This window comes from Oreochromis niloticus, linkage group LG3, assembly GCF_001858045.2.
Source record: "Oreochromis niloticus isolate F11D_XX linkage group LG3, O_niloticus_UMD_NMBU, whole genome shotgun sequence".
Lineage (NCBI taxonomy): Eukaryota > Metazoa > Chordata > Actinopteri > Cichliformes > Cichlidae > Oreochromis > Oreochromis niloticus.
The window spans coordinates 43,168,072-43,184,705 of NC_031967.2; the positions used below are offsets into that span (position 1 = coordinate 43,168,072).

The 16,634-nt window shown below is 41.7% G+C and overlaps 1 protein-coding gene across 1 annotated transcript; it reads left to right on the plus strand.

Moving 5' to 3' along the window:
* The first annotated feature begins 142 nt into the window (after window positions 1–142).
* Window positions 143–16,045, plus strand: LOC102078841 (zinc finger and SCAN domain-containing protein 31). Its single transcript, XM_019363397.2, has 4 exons — window positions 143–353; window positions 11,667–12,114; window positions 13,410–13,673; window positions 14,781–16,045. Exons 2-4 carry the CDS (start codon window positions 11,943–11,945, stop codon window positions 15,695–15,697), a joined length of 1,353 nt encoding a protein of 450 aa, XP_019218942.1. The 5' UTR covers window positions 143–353; window positions 11,667–11,942; the 3' UTR covers window positions 15,698–16,045.
* The last annotated feature ends 589 nt before the right edge of the window (window positions 16,046–16,634 follow it).

Consider the following 16,634-nt stretch of genomic DNA (forward strand, 5'->3'; position numbering starts at 1 on the left):
CTTCCTTCTTTAACGATATCCAGCAGGAGAATGCATGGAGGACCTGTGATAAATATTGTATCAACAGCAGGAGCGGGCGGGGGAGGGCGACGGTTGGCCGGTTAGTCTATGAATGGACAGCAGGCGGCAGAGCGAAGTGACGGAAGTTAAATGAGAACAGAAGTAGATGGCGGGAAAGATGATGTAGAGGTGAAATAAGATAAAAACAAAGCGGAAAAGGAGAACAACAAGCAGAGTGAAAGTAAACCTGTAATGTGGAGGAAACGGACAGTGAGCGCAGTGTAACCGTGACAACGAGACACGAGGACGGATTTAAAGTGATCATAAAATCGTCTTCAGACGGTCGTCGTTCGGTGAGTGGAACCAGATTCAGCTACAACACTGATAAATACACCTGTAGGGAGATTAAGAGTGCTAAAATCTGGGCCGGTGTTCCAGATTAACTGGCGTTGGTCGAATAAATGCGTGGTAGACTTGCTTTTCAGGAGCTGCTACCGACAAACCAGCAAAAAAAAAAAAAAAAAAAAAAAAACGCCAAATATTTCATCTGTGACCAGGGGCGGATCTAGAGAAATTTTCTTGGGGTGGCATGAGCTGTGGCGTGTCCAGCGGGGTGGCCTGGGGGGCACAGGCCACCCCCCCAACCAGACTGGCCACCCCGAAGCCAAAACAATAAAATCCAATGAAATATGAAATGTACGATTATGTTTTCACAGTGAAGCTCAGATATCCGAGTGTAAGTGAATGCAGCATCGGCTTCTGCGCTATGAGCATCATGTTAGCAAAGGTAGGAGAGCCAAGCACGAAAGACAGCACCACAAACAGTTTTTCGGCGAAAGATTAACAGTTTAACATGGCGGAGCTTCCACAGCGGCTAGCAGGTGGATGAGGGAAAGGGGAGGCAGGAGGAGGAGAGACCCGAGGCAGCCGCCAGTCCGATTGTCAGGTGAACTGAACTTCAGGTAAGAAGTTATGACCTGCAGTCTATCTGGGTCAGATATAAACCAAGTTTAGGTGGAGTTTATTTTCGTTGTGCTGACTTTTTACAGTCAGTTACAATAACTCGTACTGCGTACTAGCTAGCATGATGGAGTTTCTATACAGCTGGGCGGATGCTGTGATGTTACTGATGGTGAACTTTATTTTATTCATAAGGTTAGTTAGTAGAGTTGCCAACGGCTCCTTAAAAATGAAATGGTCCCTCATTCAGAGACAATATTACAGGTTTTGTATTGAGCTGAGAAGAGACGCAGTTTGTCCTGTACTTAAGCTATAATGAAAAAGACACAAAGCTGGAGTTATTCTGTGTCTTTGCTGCACAGCTGCCTCCTCTTCTCTCATTCTCTCCCCTCTCTCTCCTGTTGCTACTTCAATCATGAAACTGATCAATGATCAGCTGATCGGCTTTTCTTTTTTGTTTGTTTATTGCCCACTTTGCGCCAGAAAGAGGAAACCAGCGGATGTCGCGCTAAACAACAGCAGCACGTTTAAGCTTGATCAGCTGTTGTTAGAATTTATTTAATATTAATTTCTAGTATCAGCTGATGTTTGCTGGAGCCACAGCTGTAAAGCTGCTGGTCATGATGTCGGTTTGGATATGTGGTGAGAGGGAAACATGCAGATGAAACCAGGAGATGTTCTTACTGAATCATCAGAGCTGAACAGGTGATGGAGAAACAGGTTTACCTTTTAGGTGACATGAATGAGTTGAAGGGAAGGTATGAACTGTTTCTGAGAGACCAATAACACCAGGATCCTTTTCTACGTAGCTGACAGCTGGTAACTGTGCAGGGGCGGGTCTAGCAAAGTTATGCCAGGGAGCCAGGTAGGGCATTAACAGGGAAAGGGGGACACAAAGAAATACTTTTCTTACTTATTCTCATTTAAAATATCTAGCTTTTATTAAATAATTATCTGAATCTTGCGAACAAAGTTTTTATCTGACGTAAAATTGATAGAAATCATACATATACCAACAAGACCGTGTACATCACTGTCACAACAGCGTTTGTCTTCATTCAAAGGCTTTATGGCTTTAATACCTGGTGGGCCAGTCTGTAGTCAAAATGCCCAATTTTTTGTCCCAGTCCAGCCCTGCAGGTTAATACTGGCAGTGTCACCATGCCAGCTGACTGTATTTCATCATCAGCCAGTGTTGTTCTTTATACATTAGTATTACCAAAGTTTACCATAAGGCAGCATAGAAAGTATTTACTTGCTTTCAGGTTTCATTCAAATGTTAGTCTTTTCATTTGTTTCCCCACTTTTTTCCTGTTTCAAAATCAAACACCAGTTTGTTTTTTTCTTCTTCTTTTTTTAATAGGCAGATAAAGTTTTGCATTGGCTAATTTGGCAATTGTATGTTAAAAATGTTTGTATTTTAATATTCAAAAATGTTTTTGCCCAAAACATATGTGCATTATATGTTAGTAAAAATACTATGCAAATATTGCTGTCCTTGAATGCTGAGTAAACACTGACAAAGCACTGATTGTATCTCTTGTACTTCATCAATGCAGTATCTAAAAACTTTGCACCGTAGTGGTTAAAATCTCATTCTAATAAGAGTCAAAAGCAGATTCAGTTATTAGGTTTACAGGGTTATTGAATGATGGTTAACGGTTGGTAGATTATTTTTTTTTAACATTATCTGCCAATTACATCTGCCACCCTTCTCCAAATCTGTGCCCCTACCTGGCCCCCCCAACAAAAATTTTCTAGACACGCCACTGGGCATGAGGGTGGCAAAGAAATCAAATAGGGTGGCAAAATCAAAGCCTTTTTTTCCCCCCTCAAACACATATACAGGTGGTTACATATGGTTAAAATGATTCAAATGCAGTAAGTATACATGTTTTTCATATAAATATAGTCTATAACTTAATTATTGTCTGTAGCCAACATAATTACACACTTTAGTTACATAAAACATGTGAGTTTTGATCTTATGTATTGTATAGCCTGTATAATAAATAAACATGTAGCCCAATAAGTATAAAATCCAGAAAGCTACACAACATGGGGCGGTTCATTTACAAACACAAGTCTAACTTAAGTTTCACTGTTTTTTTTTTGTTAGAAAACAATCAAATTGTTACAGCTTAAATTACACAAAATGTCAGAAATCTGCACTGTCATGAACAAAAATTTAAACCTAATTTTTCATGATTTGTTGGATTAACCCACTGAGGTCTGAGATACAACCGGCCATGTTTGACTCCTTTTGAGTTTACGTTTGTATTTCACCCTCAGATTGTTTCATTTGATTTTTCCCCCCTTGCCTTGTTTGGTATCATTCTTTTCAGCTCAACTGAATTTACTTGTTTTTTTTCACTGACATACTGCATTAGTATTACTGATCTGAAGTCACACAAAGAACTTAAAATCCTAGTAGTATTTTTTACTGTAAAAAAAAAGCAACTCACAGACATGTTGAGTAAATTTTTATAACTTGAAATGCAAATATAAATTGTGCATTTTGTAAACATATACAACTATTTATCTAAAAATGAAGCCAATACTCCTGCCGTTTTTTTTTTCATTTTGTACAACCGTTTAAAAATATTATTAAAACTAAAATGAGAGAACAATCAGGTGTCACAATAAGATGCCCCACAAATGATGTGTGCCAGTAAAAAAAAAAAAAAGTTTGTCCACCAAAAGACAGAACAGCACAGGGATAAACCTGCAGGCCTGACAACAGCAGGTGTATCACTCCGCTGGTTTTCTACTTAGTGACAGTGTTTACGTTGCAAATGTGCCTTAGTGACATTCATTAGTGCCCTCACTGACACACAAAACAAAATTCAAATTCAAATTCAAATTCAAATTCAAATTTTTTATTTGTCACATACACAGTCATACACAGTACGATATGCAGTGAAATGCTTACACAACTGCTCGTGACCTAAGGAAAAAAGAAAGGGCTATGAATAAGATAGGAAATAAATATGAAAATTAAAAAGGGTAAATTTAACTAGGAAGGAATAAAATAAAATATATATATGAATTTGTTGAAAATAAAATAACTGTACAACACAAATTAGAATGAAGGGTAAATTTAGCTGGGAAGGAATAAGATAAAATATATATGAATTAAAGTTTAAAATAAAATAACTGTACAGCAAAATACACAATACACAGTATAGAAATATATAAGAATGTATGAAGAAATATAAATATATATACAATAACAGCAGCATTTTACAAGTATTAAATGGAAATGGAGAAATATAATGTCCAGTGTTGTGCAAACCACATTGTAGGTGTCTTGTGCAGTGCAAATATGCTTAAAGTGATTAAGTGTAAACAAAGTCCAGACTGTCCAGTGTGTGTGTGTAAGAACCATATATGTGGGTCCGTTCTATGTGGTGGTGTGATGATTGAGAGACCGTATCGCCTGCGGGAAGAAGCTCCTCCTCAGTCTCTCTGTGTTGGTCTTCAGGGAGCGGAATCGCTTTCCTGACCTCAACAGAGAGAACAGTCCGTTGTTGGGATGGCTGAGGTCCTTCACGATCTTCCTGGCCTTGGTCCAGCACCGCCTGCTGTAGATTGAGTGCAGGTCAGGGAGCTCGGAGCGGATGGTGCGCTCAGCTGATCGCACAACCCTCTGTAGAGCTCGTCTGTCCTGCATGGTGCTGTTCCCGAACCAGGTTAAGATGTTTCCCGTCAGGATGCTCTCTATGGTGCACGTGTAAAAGTTCCTGAGCACCTTGGAGGGCAGTCGGAAGTCTCTCAAGCGTCTGAGGTGGTAGAGACGCTGTCGGGCCTTTTTCACTATGGTGTTGATGTGACAGGACCATGACAGGTCCTGCGTGATGTGAACTCCGAGGTATTTGAAGCTGTCCACTCTCTCCACTGGGCACTCGTTGATGACGGGGGTCTGGTAGTTCCTCTCCTGCTTAGTACTGAAGTCCACTATCAACTCCTTTGTTTTACTGACGTTTAGAAGGAGGTTGTTCCTCTGGCACCAGGTCTCCAGATTCCTAACCTCCTTCAAGTAGGCCGTCTCGTTGTTATCAGAGATAAGGCCCACCACGACGGTGTCGTCAGCAAACTTGATGATGGTGGTGGAGCTGGTAGTGGCCACACAGTCATATGTGTACAAAGAGTACAGCAGGGGGCTCAGAACACACCCCTGGGGGGCTCCAGTGCTGAGAGTGGTGGAGGCTGAGACATGTCCGCCCATCCTTACTGCCTGTGGTCTGCCAGTTAGGAAGTTGGAGATCCACTGACACATAGATGAGCTGAGTCCCAGGTGCTCCAGTTTGGTGGTGAGTGTGGAGGGGATTATGGTATTAAATGCAGAGCTGTAGTCGATGAAGAGCATTTTAACATAATTCCCCCTTCTAGTGTCCAGGTGAGTGAGTGATGTGTGGAGGAGATGAGAGATGGCATCGTCTGTGGAACGATTTGGACGGTAAGCGAACTGTAGTGGGTCCAGTGTGTCTGGTAGTGAAGAAATGATGTAGTCTCTGACCAGGCGTTCAAAGCACTTCATCACTACTGAGGTGAGGGCTACAGGGCGATAGTCATTGAGAGAAGCAGGGTGGGGTTTCTTCGGGACAGGAACAATGATGGACTCCTTGAAGCATGTGGGGATCACCGACTGAGATAAAGAGATGTTGAATATCTCAGTGAACACAGGTGCTAGCTGGTATGCGCAGTCCCTGAGGATACGACCTGGGATGCCGTCTGGTCCTGCTGCTTTCCTGGTGTTCACTCTCTTGAAGGCTCTCCTCACGTCATGCTCAGAGATGACGAGCACGTTTCCGGTGTTGGCAGTATCTTCCTGTCTGCAGCCGTTAGCGCCGCTAGCGCTAGCATCGTTGTAGTCCTTAGCTGCAGCCTCGAAGCGAGCATAGAAAGTGTTCAGCTCGTCTGCCAGAGTCCCGTCCGCGTTCGTCAAACCGGTTGTTGGTGCTTTATAGTCCGTTATTGTCCTTAATCCCCGCCACAGGCTCCTAGAGTCACTCTGTTGGAGTTGTGACTCTAGTTTCCTCCCGTAGCGCTGCTTCGCCTCTTTCACCGCCTTCCGCACGTCATAAGACGCGGCTTTGTACGGGTCCATGTCCCCCGTCGCGAGTCCCGTGTTGTAGGCAGCGGTGCGGGATCTCAGAGCGTCGCGGATGGTTTTATCCACCCACGGCTTCTGGTTGGGAAACGTTGTGATGGTCTTTGTCTCCACGGTATCATCCGCTAGTTTCCCGATGAATCCCACCACCGCTTCCGTAAACACGTTGACGTCATCATCGGAGCTGTTCCTGAACATGTCCCAGTCTGCGTCGTCGAGTGCGTCCTGTAACGCGGCCACCGATTGGTCCGTCCAGCGCGACTACACAACAGACTACACAACAGAACAACTACACAAGACAACACAACACACTAAGTATACACTCCACACTAAACGTCACAAATCTCCCACATCTAAAAACTCTCTCTCTCTCTCACTCGCTCGCTCTGTCTCGCTGCCGTTACCGTCACTCCCAAAACTCTCCCCTCTTCCCAAACAACCAAATTCCACATGTTGACTTTTTTTTTTTTAAATTGGTCGACATGGTGCATTTTTCCACCGACAGGAAAGAGGAGCCTCTTTTCCCCCCCTTTCTTTACTGTTTTCGCGCTGTCCTTAGAAAACGCTTAAAACACACACACACAAAAACGTGACGACAGTATTTAGTAAAAAGCGTGGCTTATATATATTATCATAACTCTGGATTTACTGGCCTGTAATTAAAATTTAAAAACTTTGAAGTCTTAACTTTCAGTGTGGGCTGAAATAGAGACTCTGTGTGGCTGCAGCTTGTTGCTATGTCAGCTTAGATCAGTCATGTGATTTGTAGGTGCAGCGTGTCCGTGGACCACAGAGGGTTAATAACACTCACCTTCCTTCCATTTCCAGAGTGTAACATCCAACCACCTGTGCAAAATCCGAAATTCCCATGGTGTTGTTCAAAATGTGCTCTGGCACAATCATAAACATTGCTCACTACTGAAAACAAGAAAAAAGCCGGTCCTGCTATGGGCTGAACCATTTGTTAATGGTGCAGGGGGGAACACTATGCAATATATTCAGTTTTAGCATTTATATTCACTGTTGACTGTAACTACGCTCAAAGTGTTAATACTATCTTAATTTATTAAACAACACTGTCATATGCAAAACTGGGGTGGCACTTGGGGTGGCAAGGGATCATTTTAGGGTGGCACTTGCCACCCCATGCCACCCTTCTAGATCCGCCCCTGTCTGTGACACTTGTGAGGTTACCTCAAACACACTCCGTCAGTCTTGTTGCTGTTGAACAACAAAATATTTTAAAATGTTGCGAGTTTACCTGGTGATATTCTCATGCACGAGGCGATCGCGAAAACAGCAAAATAATTAACACCACGCCGGTGCTGTTCACAGGACAGCAGGAGTAAAGGTTCCGCGTTTTCGTTTCATAAGTAAAGCGTGCAATTTACTTTGTGTGGACTCAAATGGAGTCGAGTCAATTATCGCCACCTGTGGCCAAGTGCCAGAGCCTACAGCCAGATTAACTTGTGACACACATCTGCACCACGTTTGAATTCGTTTCATGCACTTTCAATTTGTAACTTTCAATATTGACTATTTTTGTGTCTTGCAAATAAACCTTTAAACTGAATATGATATTATGTATTTATTTCCGGCCTACATCAGTAGAAAAGACCAAATTATATACACAAAGTAATAGAAATCACAGCATGATTTTCATTTTCTTTACCATAACAAAGAAATACATCTTGAACAAATATATGACACATTAATATTTCACTAGTGCTGTAACATCACATTCTGTTAGCATAGTCTGCCTGTGTCTTTTCTCTGGAAATGAACATGTAACAAGGAACGCCACTGAAAAGAAAATAACATAACAGTTAACACATGGTTAAACCAACAACTAATAAATTACCATCGTGAATATTATGAACCCCACCACCCGTCCTTGTTGGAGGACGCTGAACAGACAGTGAAACTGACTTGGAGGGGCAGAACATGGCTGTGATGATGAATTGGTGCTTGTGGGTGGAGTTGGCAGACAGTACCAGGAGAGGATGCTTTAAGTGCATGTGATTATGCATAGCAGATGTTGACAGATGTTTGACATCTCTGCCTCTGCTGATTTGACTTTTGCACACATTACATATCACTTTGGTTTCATCTGCAGCACTGGCTGTAAAATGCTTCCACACAGAACTTGAGAAATTTTTCTTGCTGGTGGGGACCAAGAGATGGCTCAGCAGCAGCAACACTCTTTTCTATTTGGTTGCCCAAATCCATGTGGGGAGTTTCAGCTAAGTTAATGAATGATGGGAAGCTATGCTAAGGTTAACTAGCCTATAGGCTACATCTTGCTGTCTGCAAAACTAACTTAAACGTACCATATCACTCCCACAAGTGCAGACAATTTGACACAACTACACAAGCATTGTTTTATCCTTTTAAATAGAACGTTAACGTTACTCTTTCAACAGCCTATTGTCTAAATTACTGAGCTAACAGAGCTACTTAAACAGAGCGAACATGAGAGCACCCGACTGCAGGTGTCAATAGTGCAGCGCAATGGGATAATCCCCCAATCTTCGTGAAAGTTATAAACTACCTCTGGAACCCAGTTAAGATACAAAAAAATCTATGCAACAAAAATAGTGATGCAGTTCAGCCTTTCTTCACTCAGCCGAGCTTTCTCTGTTGCTGTGTGCAGCAGCCTGTGTCAAGTCACCCCTTTCACACGTCACTCACTCATCCGGTCATGCACTGCGGTCTCATAAGGAAACTCAGCTTTCTGATATAAAGTTTTTCTTGTTCCCGAATACAAATATTTTTTAAAGTATTTGTTTGAAATAAGTATTCGTAAAAAACACGTTACGCCTTTCCGAATACCGTATTCGGGTTCACCCCTAGTAGTTACATCGTAAGGGTTTAAAAACTGAGCTTTAAAATGAACAGTGGTAATAAAAACCAATAGAGGCCGACAGTGATCACTAACTGTTTTTAGGTGCTTGTTCAGATTGAATTGAACAAGATACAAAGCATTAAAATATGTTAAAAACACAACAGCCTTAATAAATGCAGAGTAGCCTATATCAAATATGACAATAACACTTCTCACAAATGTCTTGATGCATTCTCAATCATCCAGGTAAGTAAATCTCCAAAAGTTGATTCTGTTCATCTGGACGTAGCGTTTTGTGGGAGAAATGTTTCGTCGCTCATCCAAGTGACTTCTTCAGTCTCAGCTGACTGCAGGTTTCCCCAATCTTATAAACAGTACATTTGCATAATGACTGAAACCAGCCCACTGAAGGAACAATGGGCTGGGAGGTCATTTCCTTCATCATAATTATGCAAATTCTCATGACCATTGATCAACAACCACTGACCAAAACCCACTGATCAATAACCATGTGTACCATTCACAGAGAGTTGGGGAATGGCTGCAATCACAGCATTGTAAGATGGCGAAAGATGTACCCTTAGGCCCCCTCCTCGATTCAGAGATGGTCTTTCCCTTTTCACGTAAATGGCCTCCTTGACTCCGCGCTCAAACCAGCGTTCCTCCCTGTCCAGTATGTGTACATCCTCATCGTTGAAAGAGTGTCCACTGGCCTGTAGGTGTAAATAAACTGCAGAGTCCTGGCCTGACGAGGTGGCTCTTCTGTGTTGTGCCATCCGCTTCGCCAGAGGTTGTTTGGTTTCCCCGATGTATAAATCCTGACAATCCTCCTGGCACTTAACAGCGTACACTATGTCACTCCCTTTGTGTCGGGGGACCCGATCCTTGGGGTGGACCAATTTTTGGCGCAGCGTATTTTGGGGTTTAAAAGCCACAGAGACCCGGTGTTTAGAAAAAATGCGTCTCAACTGCTCCGATACTCCTGACACATACGGGATCACTACAAGTTTTCGCTTAAGCAGCGGTTGTCCTTCTCTCCTGGATCGGCTGGAGCTTTCTTTAGGTGCCTTTCCAGCTTTGACAAAAGTCCAGCTGGGATAACCACATTTACTCAGGACCTTCTTTATGTGCTGTTCTTCTGCTTCCCTGGCCGCTGTGTCAGTGGGGATGGTGTTCGCTCTGTGTTGTAGCGTCCTGATGACACCCAGTTTGTGCTCCAGTGGATGATGGGAGTCAAACCTTAAATACTGATCCATATGCGTAGGTTTCCGGTACACATCAGCTTTTACATGTCCCCCATTACTGATGGAAATCTCACAGTCTAAGGAGGCTAACCTGCCACTTTTCATATCCTCCCTGGTGAATTTGATGTGTCGGTCCACCGAGTTAATGTGATCCGTGAAATGTGGTATGTCCTGAGATTTGATTTCTCAGCCAATTGCCAATATTAACCAAACTATAAGGGGTTGGCCAAGTTATTAAAAAAAGTAAATTCACCAAATCTTGAAAAATAAAACTGAAAAATAGAATAAAAAATAAAATATAATATCCATCCAGATATTTACAACTAACAACATAAAATTTGACTTAATTGGATAGTGTAATTCAAATAAATAACCCCCTAACTAAAATCACTGTGATTACATCAGTGTATGAAATGAGGAAACTGAGTGCAGATCTTAAAGCTGCGACTGGGCTCTGTGTCGGGGTCTGACAGACACAGGTCCTCCAGTCGGCTCTGTGCAGCAGACAGACTCACAGTGCTGTTTGTGGGATCGAGAAAGAAACTCTTCTCTACCAGACTGAAACTGTGAGGAGAACAATGGACTAGTCCCCCTCTGACTGTACTAATATAGACGTATTTTTGAGTTTGTAGTTATCTCACGATTAACTATGTGGATGTGGTTCAGCAAGGTAAAGACACACGACTCAATAACCTGCTGCCTGATCCATAAGGTAATAATATGGTGTGTATTAATGATGAGAGGGGAAAAGATATAATAGTTCACAGAACAGAGTGTTACTGATATAATGTGCTTGTCAGCTGTGACAGCAGGTGTTATAAATGCAACTGATGATGAAGAAAAGGCTGAACTTAAAGTAAAGATGCACAGTCTGATCATTTATCTGTAACAGCTAAACAGAGCAGAGATGACGGCCGTGCTAAAAACCCAGAAGTGTGGAAAGAAAATCAGTGTCAGGAGGAGACCTTGACTTACCTTTGACTTTATTTCATTTAAACACACAGTCAGAAATGTTTTGAGGTTATTTAAATAAATGTACTATTTGTTTGTAATATTGATTAGTGTGTAATTAAATCTTCCAGTAAATTGATGCGTTCACATAAACGTGTTGAATGATTCCAGTGTGCATTTTAAAGACAACAGTAAACTAGTTAAAAACCCATCGTATTGTTGGGGAAGACCATGGAGAGAATGAAAACAGATGAAGCTGATTTTTAGATACTAACAGTCTCTTCTCTGGGGATCAGAGTGGGTTTCATAAAGAAAGAGGGACGATGGATACTTTATTATGTTTGGAATCAGAAATCAGGAAAGCTCAAACAAATAAGAAAATGATGATAGCTGTCTTCTTTAATACAGCCAGACAACATGTACTGGAAAGAGAGACTCCTCATTAAACTCAGAAATCTAGGTGTAAATGGTAAATTGTACTATTGAATTATAAGATTGATGAAAGAATATAATTATACTTGTTTTTCCTGCTATTCTCCTGTTCACACTCCAGTCCAGGAGGTGGGATTAATGCACCTGTAAGCTGATTTGTCAAACGCCATCAAGCCCCGAAGAAGAACGGAGGAGGACAGCACTACTGTGGTAGAGGAGCGGTGTGTGTGCAGACATGGCTGCTGTTGATGAAGCGAACTGAACTTAGAGGAGAGACACAAACTAAAGTATCCATCCCCTCACGTCAGTGTGGATCTGACACCAACGTCTGTATCGCTTCTATCGATGCTTGTATCGATGCTTGTATCGATCCGCTCAGCTGATTGTTGAAGCAGCAATGAGTTCAGTTCAGTATCTGAGAGAGTTCATCAAGGAGAGACTAACTGCTGTTTGTGAAGAAATCTTCTCAGAGGTTCAAAAAACCATCGTCCAGTATGAGGAGGAGATCAACCGTCAGCACAGACTGCTGGATATCAGCCGGAAACCCGACAGAAACTCACACATCATAGGTATGGACATGTTTTTAACTCTGTGCTGTTCAAGCTCAGATTCTTCAGTGTGACTGACTTTACTAGAAGATGTTAAACTGGGTATTTAACAGTGCTGTGGGTCAGTGTCCAGTGATGGACTATGTTGGACTGGTGCAGGTCCATGGTCATCAGGCGTCAGTGTTTTAGATCCTCTGTAAACACTGAAACTGTGCAGTAAAGATCTAGGCCGTTTCTCAATTCTCAAGTACGTGAGTACGTACTCGCGTTCTCGGTGAGTACGTACCCGCCGAGAACGCGAGCACGGACTCGCGATATGTACAATTGGAACACCTGCGTACGTGATGATGTCACAGGTCCAGAGTTTTTACTGCCGTCCCCTCCTAATTTAACTGTGAGTAACATGTTATGAAGCTTAACTTTAATCACAGCCAAACCGGTTTACTCAGGAACAAATAAAACACTGAAATAAACCAAACATTAACATTTAGAAGTGATCTAAGTGACTTATATATCATTTTTAACCTCAGTAGTGAAACCTCTATTAATAAAAATAGTGTACATGTACATACGTGTACATACCTTAATAAAAACAAGCAGGTGAGATGTTAGAACACTTTTATTTCTATTTTAGTGGACACTCAATACTATAGACAGCTGCTGGGGTTTCTTTAACCTGAGTAGTGAGAAGACCGCGAGGGGGGGGGTTGAAAACGATGTGCCGGGAGTCCGCTGTTGAGTTTTGGACGAAATGCATTCTGGGATATTTAGCTGTACCAAGTCCACACCGATGCATGCTCGATAAAACGGGCGGAGCGAGAACACATCCGGGACTTTTTCGCGTTCTCGGCTTGATGCGTACTTCGAATTGGAACAGTACTTGGTCTCCGACTGATGACGTATCACGAGTACACGAGAACGCAAGTACGCACAAGTACGCATATTGAGAAACGCCCCTAGTTAGATGTCAGCAGAAAACACATTTAACAAGTTGTTAACAGACTTCTCTGAAGTTGAAGTGAAGCTTCATTTAAAGAAGGATTTCACACACTGATGTTTTCATGGTGTCACCCTGCAGTTTAGTTTGGTGAACTTTGTGTCTTTGCTCACAGTGAGGAGCTTCAATGCTAACATGTTAGCGTGTAGCTGTGAGTGTGCACAACTATTTCCCTGAGCTGTTGTGTGTCTGTGGCTCATAATGGGTCATATGACAGGATGATCACCATTTATTCAGTTTTGATTCATGCTTTAAAAAATTCATTTTTTTGTATCAACACATTAGTGATTATTGTTCTTCTGTTTCTTTTTTCCTCAAGACCTCCCACAACAACATGACTGTGAGGAAGAGGAGGGTCTGGATGAGCAGCAGGTCTGTAACCAGGAGAGGAACTCCAGTGTGGACCAGGAGGACCCAGAGCCTCCACAGATTAAAGAGGAACAGGAGGAACTCTGCAGCAGTCAGGAGGGAGAGCAGCTTGGACTGAAGCAGGAGGCTGAAGGCATTATTGTCTGGAGTGATGAAGAGCAGCTCAGACAGATGGAGACCATCTGGAAACCTGTGATAAAGTTACACAGAATAGGTATGTAAAACTCTGATGTTTTAATAAAAGTGAATATGACTCACAGGCGTCACAGTGGAACAGTCAACACTGGTTAGCACTGTTGCCTCACAGCAACAAGGTTTGACTCCACCATGTGTCCGGGCCTTTCTGTGTGGAGTTTGCATGTTCTCCCCTTGTTCACTCTCCAGAGACATGCAGACAGCTGGGTTAGGTTAGTTGGTGATTCTTAAATTGCCCATAGGTGTGAACGTGAGTGCGAATAGTTGTCTGTCTTTCTGTGTTGGCCCTGCGACAGACTGGTGACCTGTCCAGGGTGAAGCCTGCCTCTCCCTATGGTAGCTGGAATTGGCTCCAGCCCCCCCATCACCCCAGACCCTAATAAGGTCAAGTGGAAGAGAATAGATAGATGGATGGATGTAAAATCCTAGCCACATTTTCTGATTTTCTGTTTTCATTTACATAAACACATTTCCATCATTAACTCATGCAGAATAGGAGAAAATTAGTGCATAAAAATGCAGCAGAATGAAAGACGTGAAATGTCTGAGTTTCAAATTTCCACCCACTGCTCAGACAAAATCTACAGAGACACAAAACCAACAACACAAGTTTTAAGTTAAAGAATTACATGTTTCCTCTGCAGCATTGAAATGGTTAGATTTGAACAGTTTACAGGTCTGGGTAAGTATGAATAAATATTTCTGTTCTGTTTTTGAAAATATTGAATTCAGAGTTTCTAAACTGAAATTTATCAGACAAGAAGAGAGTTTTCATGGCATTTCAAGCACAGCCAAAACATTTACCACTATGTAATAGAGCTGTGCCCCAGCATGCCTTCTTATTACTGTAGCAAATCCAGACATCCACATTTATTTAACAAAAAACAACATCTATTTATTCCATACATCAAAGACTTTTACATATGAAGCTGAACTTTGAACTTTGCTAATAAGCAACTAAACATTTGCATCAGTGCCCGAATAATCTCTCAGATTTTACACTTTATATTTCAGTGGTATACGTGAGCAACATGCTCAATATGTAGAGACCTGCTAATAGTTCAGACCAGTAAACATTTTCTCAAATGTTTGTTTTGCTATCATTTTTTCCCTTTTGTGCTTTCAGATGTCCAACAGCAGCATGCTTTTGAGGAAGAGGAGGTTTTTACCGACCAGGAGGTCTGTAACCAGGAGAGGAACTGCAGTCTGGACCAGGAGGACCCAAAGCCTCCACAGATTAAAGAGGAACAGGAGGAACTCCGCAGCAATCAGAAGGGAGAGCAGCTTGGACTGAAGCAGGCGACGGATGCCTTCATGGTGACATCCGCTTGTGAGGAAAGTGCACACAGTGAACCAGAACCAAACAGTGAGCAGCTCCTTTCTCACAGCTCTCCTGAAGCAGAGAGCCAAGACCATAAAAAAAATCAGCATGTGGACTCAGGATCTATTAGAAATGCAGAGCTGAAGAAGAGACGTCACAGAAAGAGAATAGACAACACTCCTGTGTCATCGAGTCAAAGTAGAACGGACACAAAGAACAAGTCTGTACAATGTGACATGTGTGGAAAAATTTTACAGAATAAATACTTAATGACTACACATCTAAGAATTCACACAGGTGAGAAACTGTATTCTTGTAGCACCTGTGGGAAAAGATTTACTCAGAAATCACATTTGGACTGTCATGTAAGAATTCACACAGGTGAGAAACCGTATCCTTGTAGCATATGTGGGAAACGATTTATTCAGAAATCAGTGTTGGACTGTCATGTAAGAATTCACACAGGTGAGAAACCGTATCCTTGTAGCATCTGTGGGAAACGATTTATTCAGAAATCAATGTTGGACAGTCATGTAAGAATTCACACAGGTGAGAAACCCTATCCTTGTAGCATCTGTGGGAAACGATTTATTCAGAAATCACAGTTGGACTGTCATGTAAGAATTCACACAGGTGAGAAACCCTATCCTTGTAGCATCTGTGGGGAAAGGTTTGTCCAGAGGATACTATTAAAGAAGCACATGAGAATTCATACTGGTTAAAATGTTCATACTTAGAAAATGTGGGAAAACCGTGAGTCATTGCTGAACATCTGAGTTAAAGGAGGATCCATATTCAAGTGAGTAATTTTCAGTCCAGAGCAGTAAAGTTCAGTTCAATTTATTACGTTATTCTATTAATTGTATGAGGGAAAATGTGATCTTACATTTCATGAAGGTTAAAGTTCAGCACCTGTTCTATTGGTTCATTGTTTAGCTCTGCTATTCATAGTATTGCTTGATATACTGTAATTTGACAAATGGACCAAAAACCAGTCCAAATCCTCTGGTTAAGATTTTTAATCTTTTGCTCAAGTGAGTTTTTGTCACAATAAAAATGAACAAAAGTGAGCAACAGTCAAGAATTGTGTTTATTCTTGTAAGGGAGCAAAAGTATCAAATACAAAGTTTTATGTTTGAAGGGCGAAGTCCCCAGTACATTTTGCCAGTCTCACCCTCCTTTATCTTAAAACTGTCACACAATAACACTTTTCCTTCTAGAGGTTTCTCACATGGACAGTTATGAGTGTGTGCAGTGCAATGAGCAATTTTTTTTCTTTTTTCTGCAAACTGGGAGTACTTCCAGGCACTAAGTGTGTCCTTGACTGTCATACAGCTAACACCAATTAGAACATTGCATAACATATTTTTACCACGAGATGTAGGGCTGTGCGATATGACGAAATATATATGATGATGATATGAAAACATCTATCGTTTGATATTATATACTTGTCATATTAAACACTGTCGTTTGTTTAATGGTGTTGGAAAATATACAGTTTCCTGCAATTTTTTTTCTCTTCTATCACCTACGTAAGCATCACGTGAAAGGTTATGGATAGAGTTTATGGATGAGAAGCAAAAATGAGCCGTCAAGTGCTCAAAATAAACCTTAGACTCAAATGTTAGCACAAGCTTTTCCCTGCAGCACGCCATA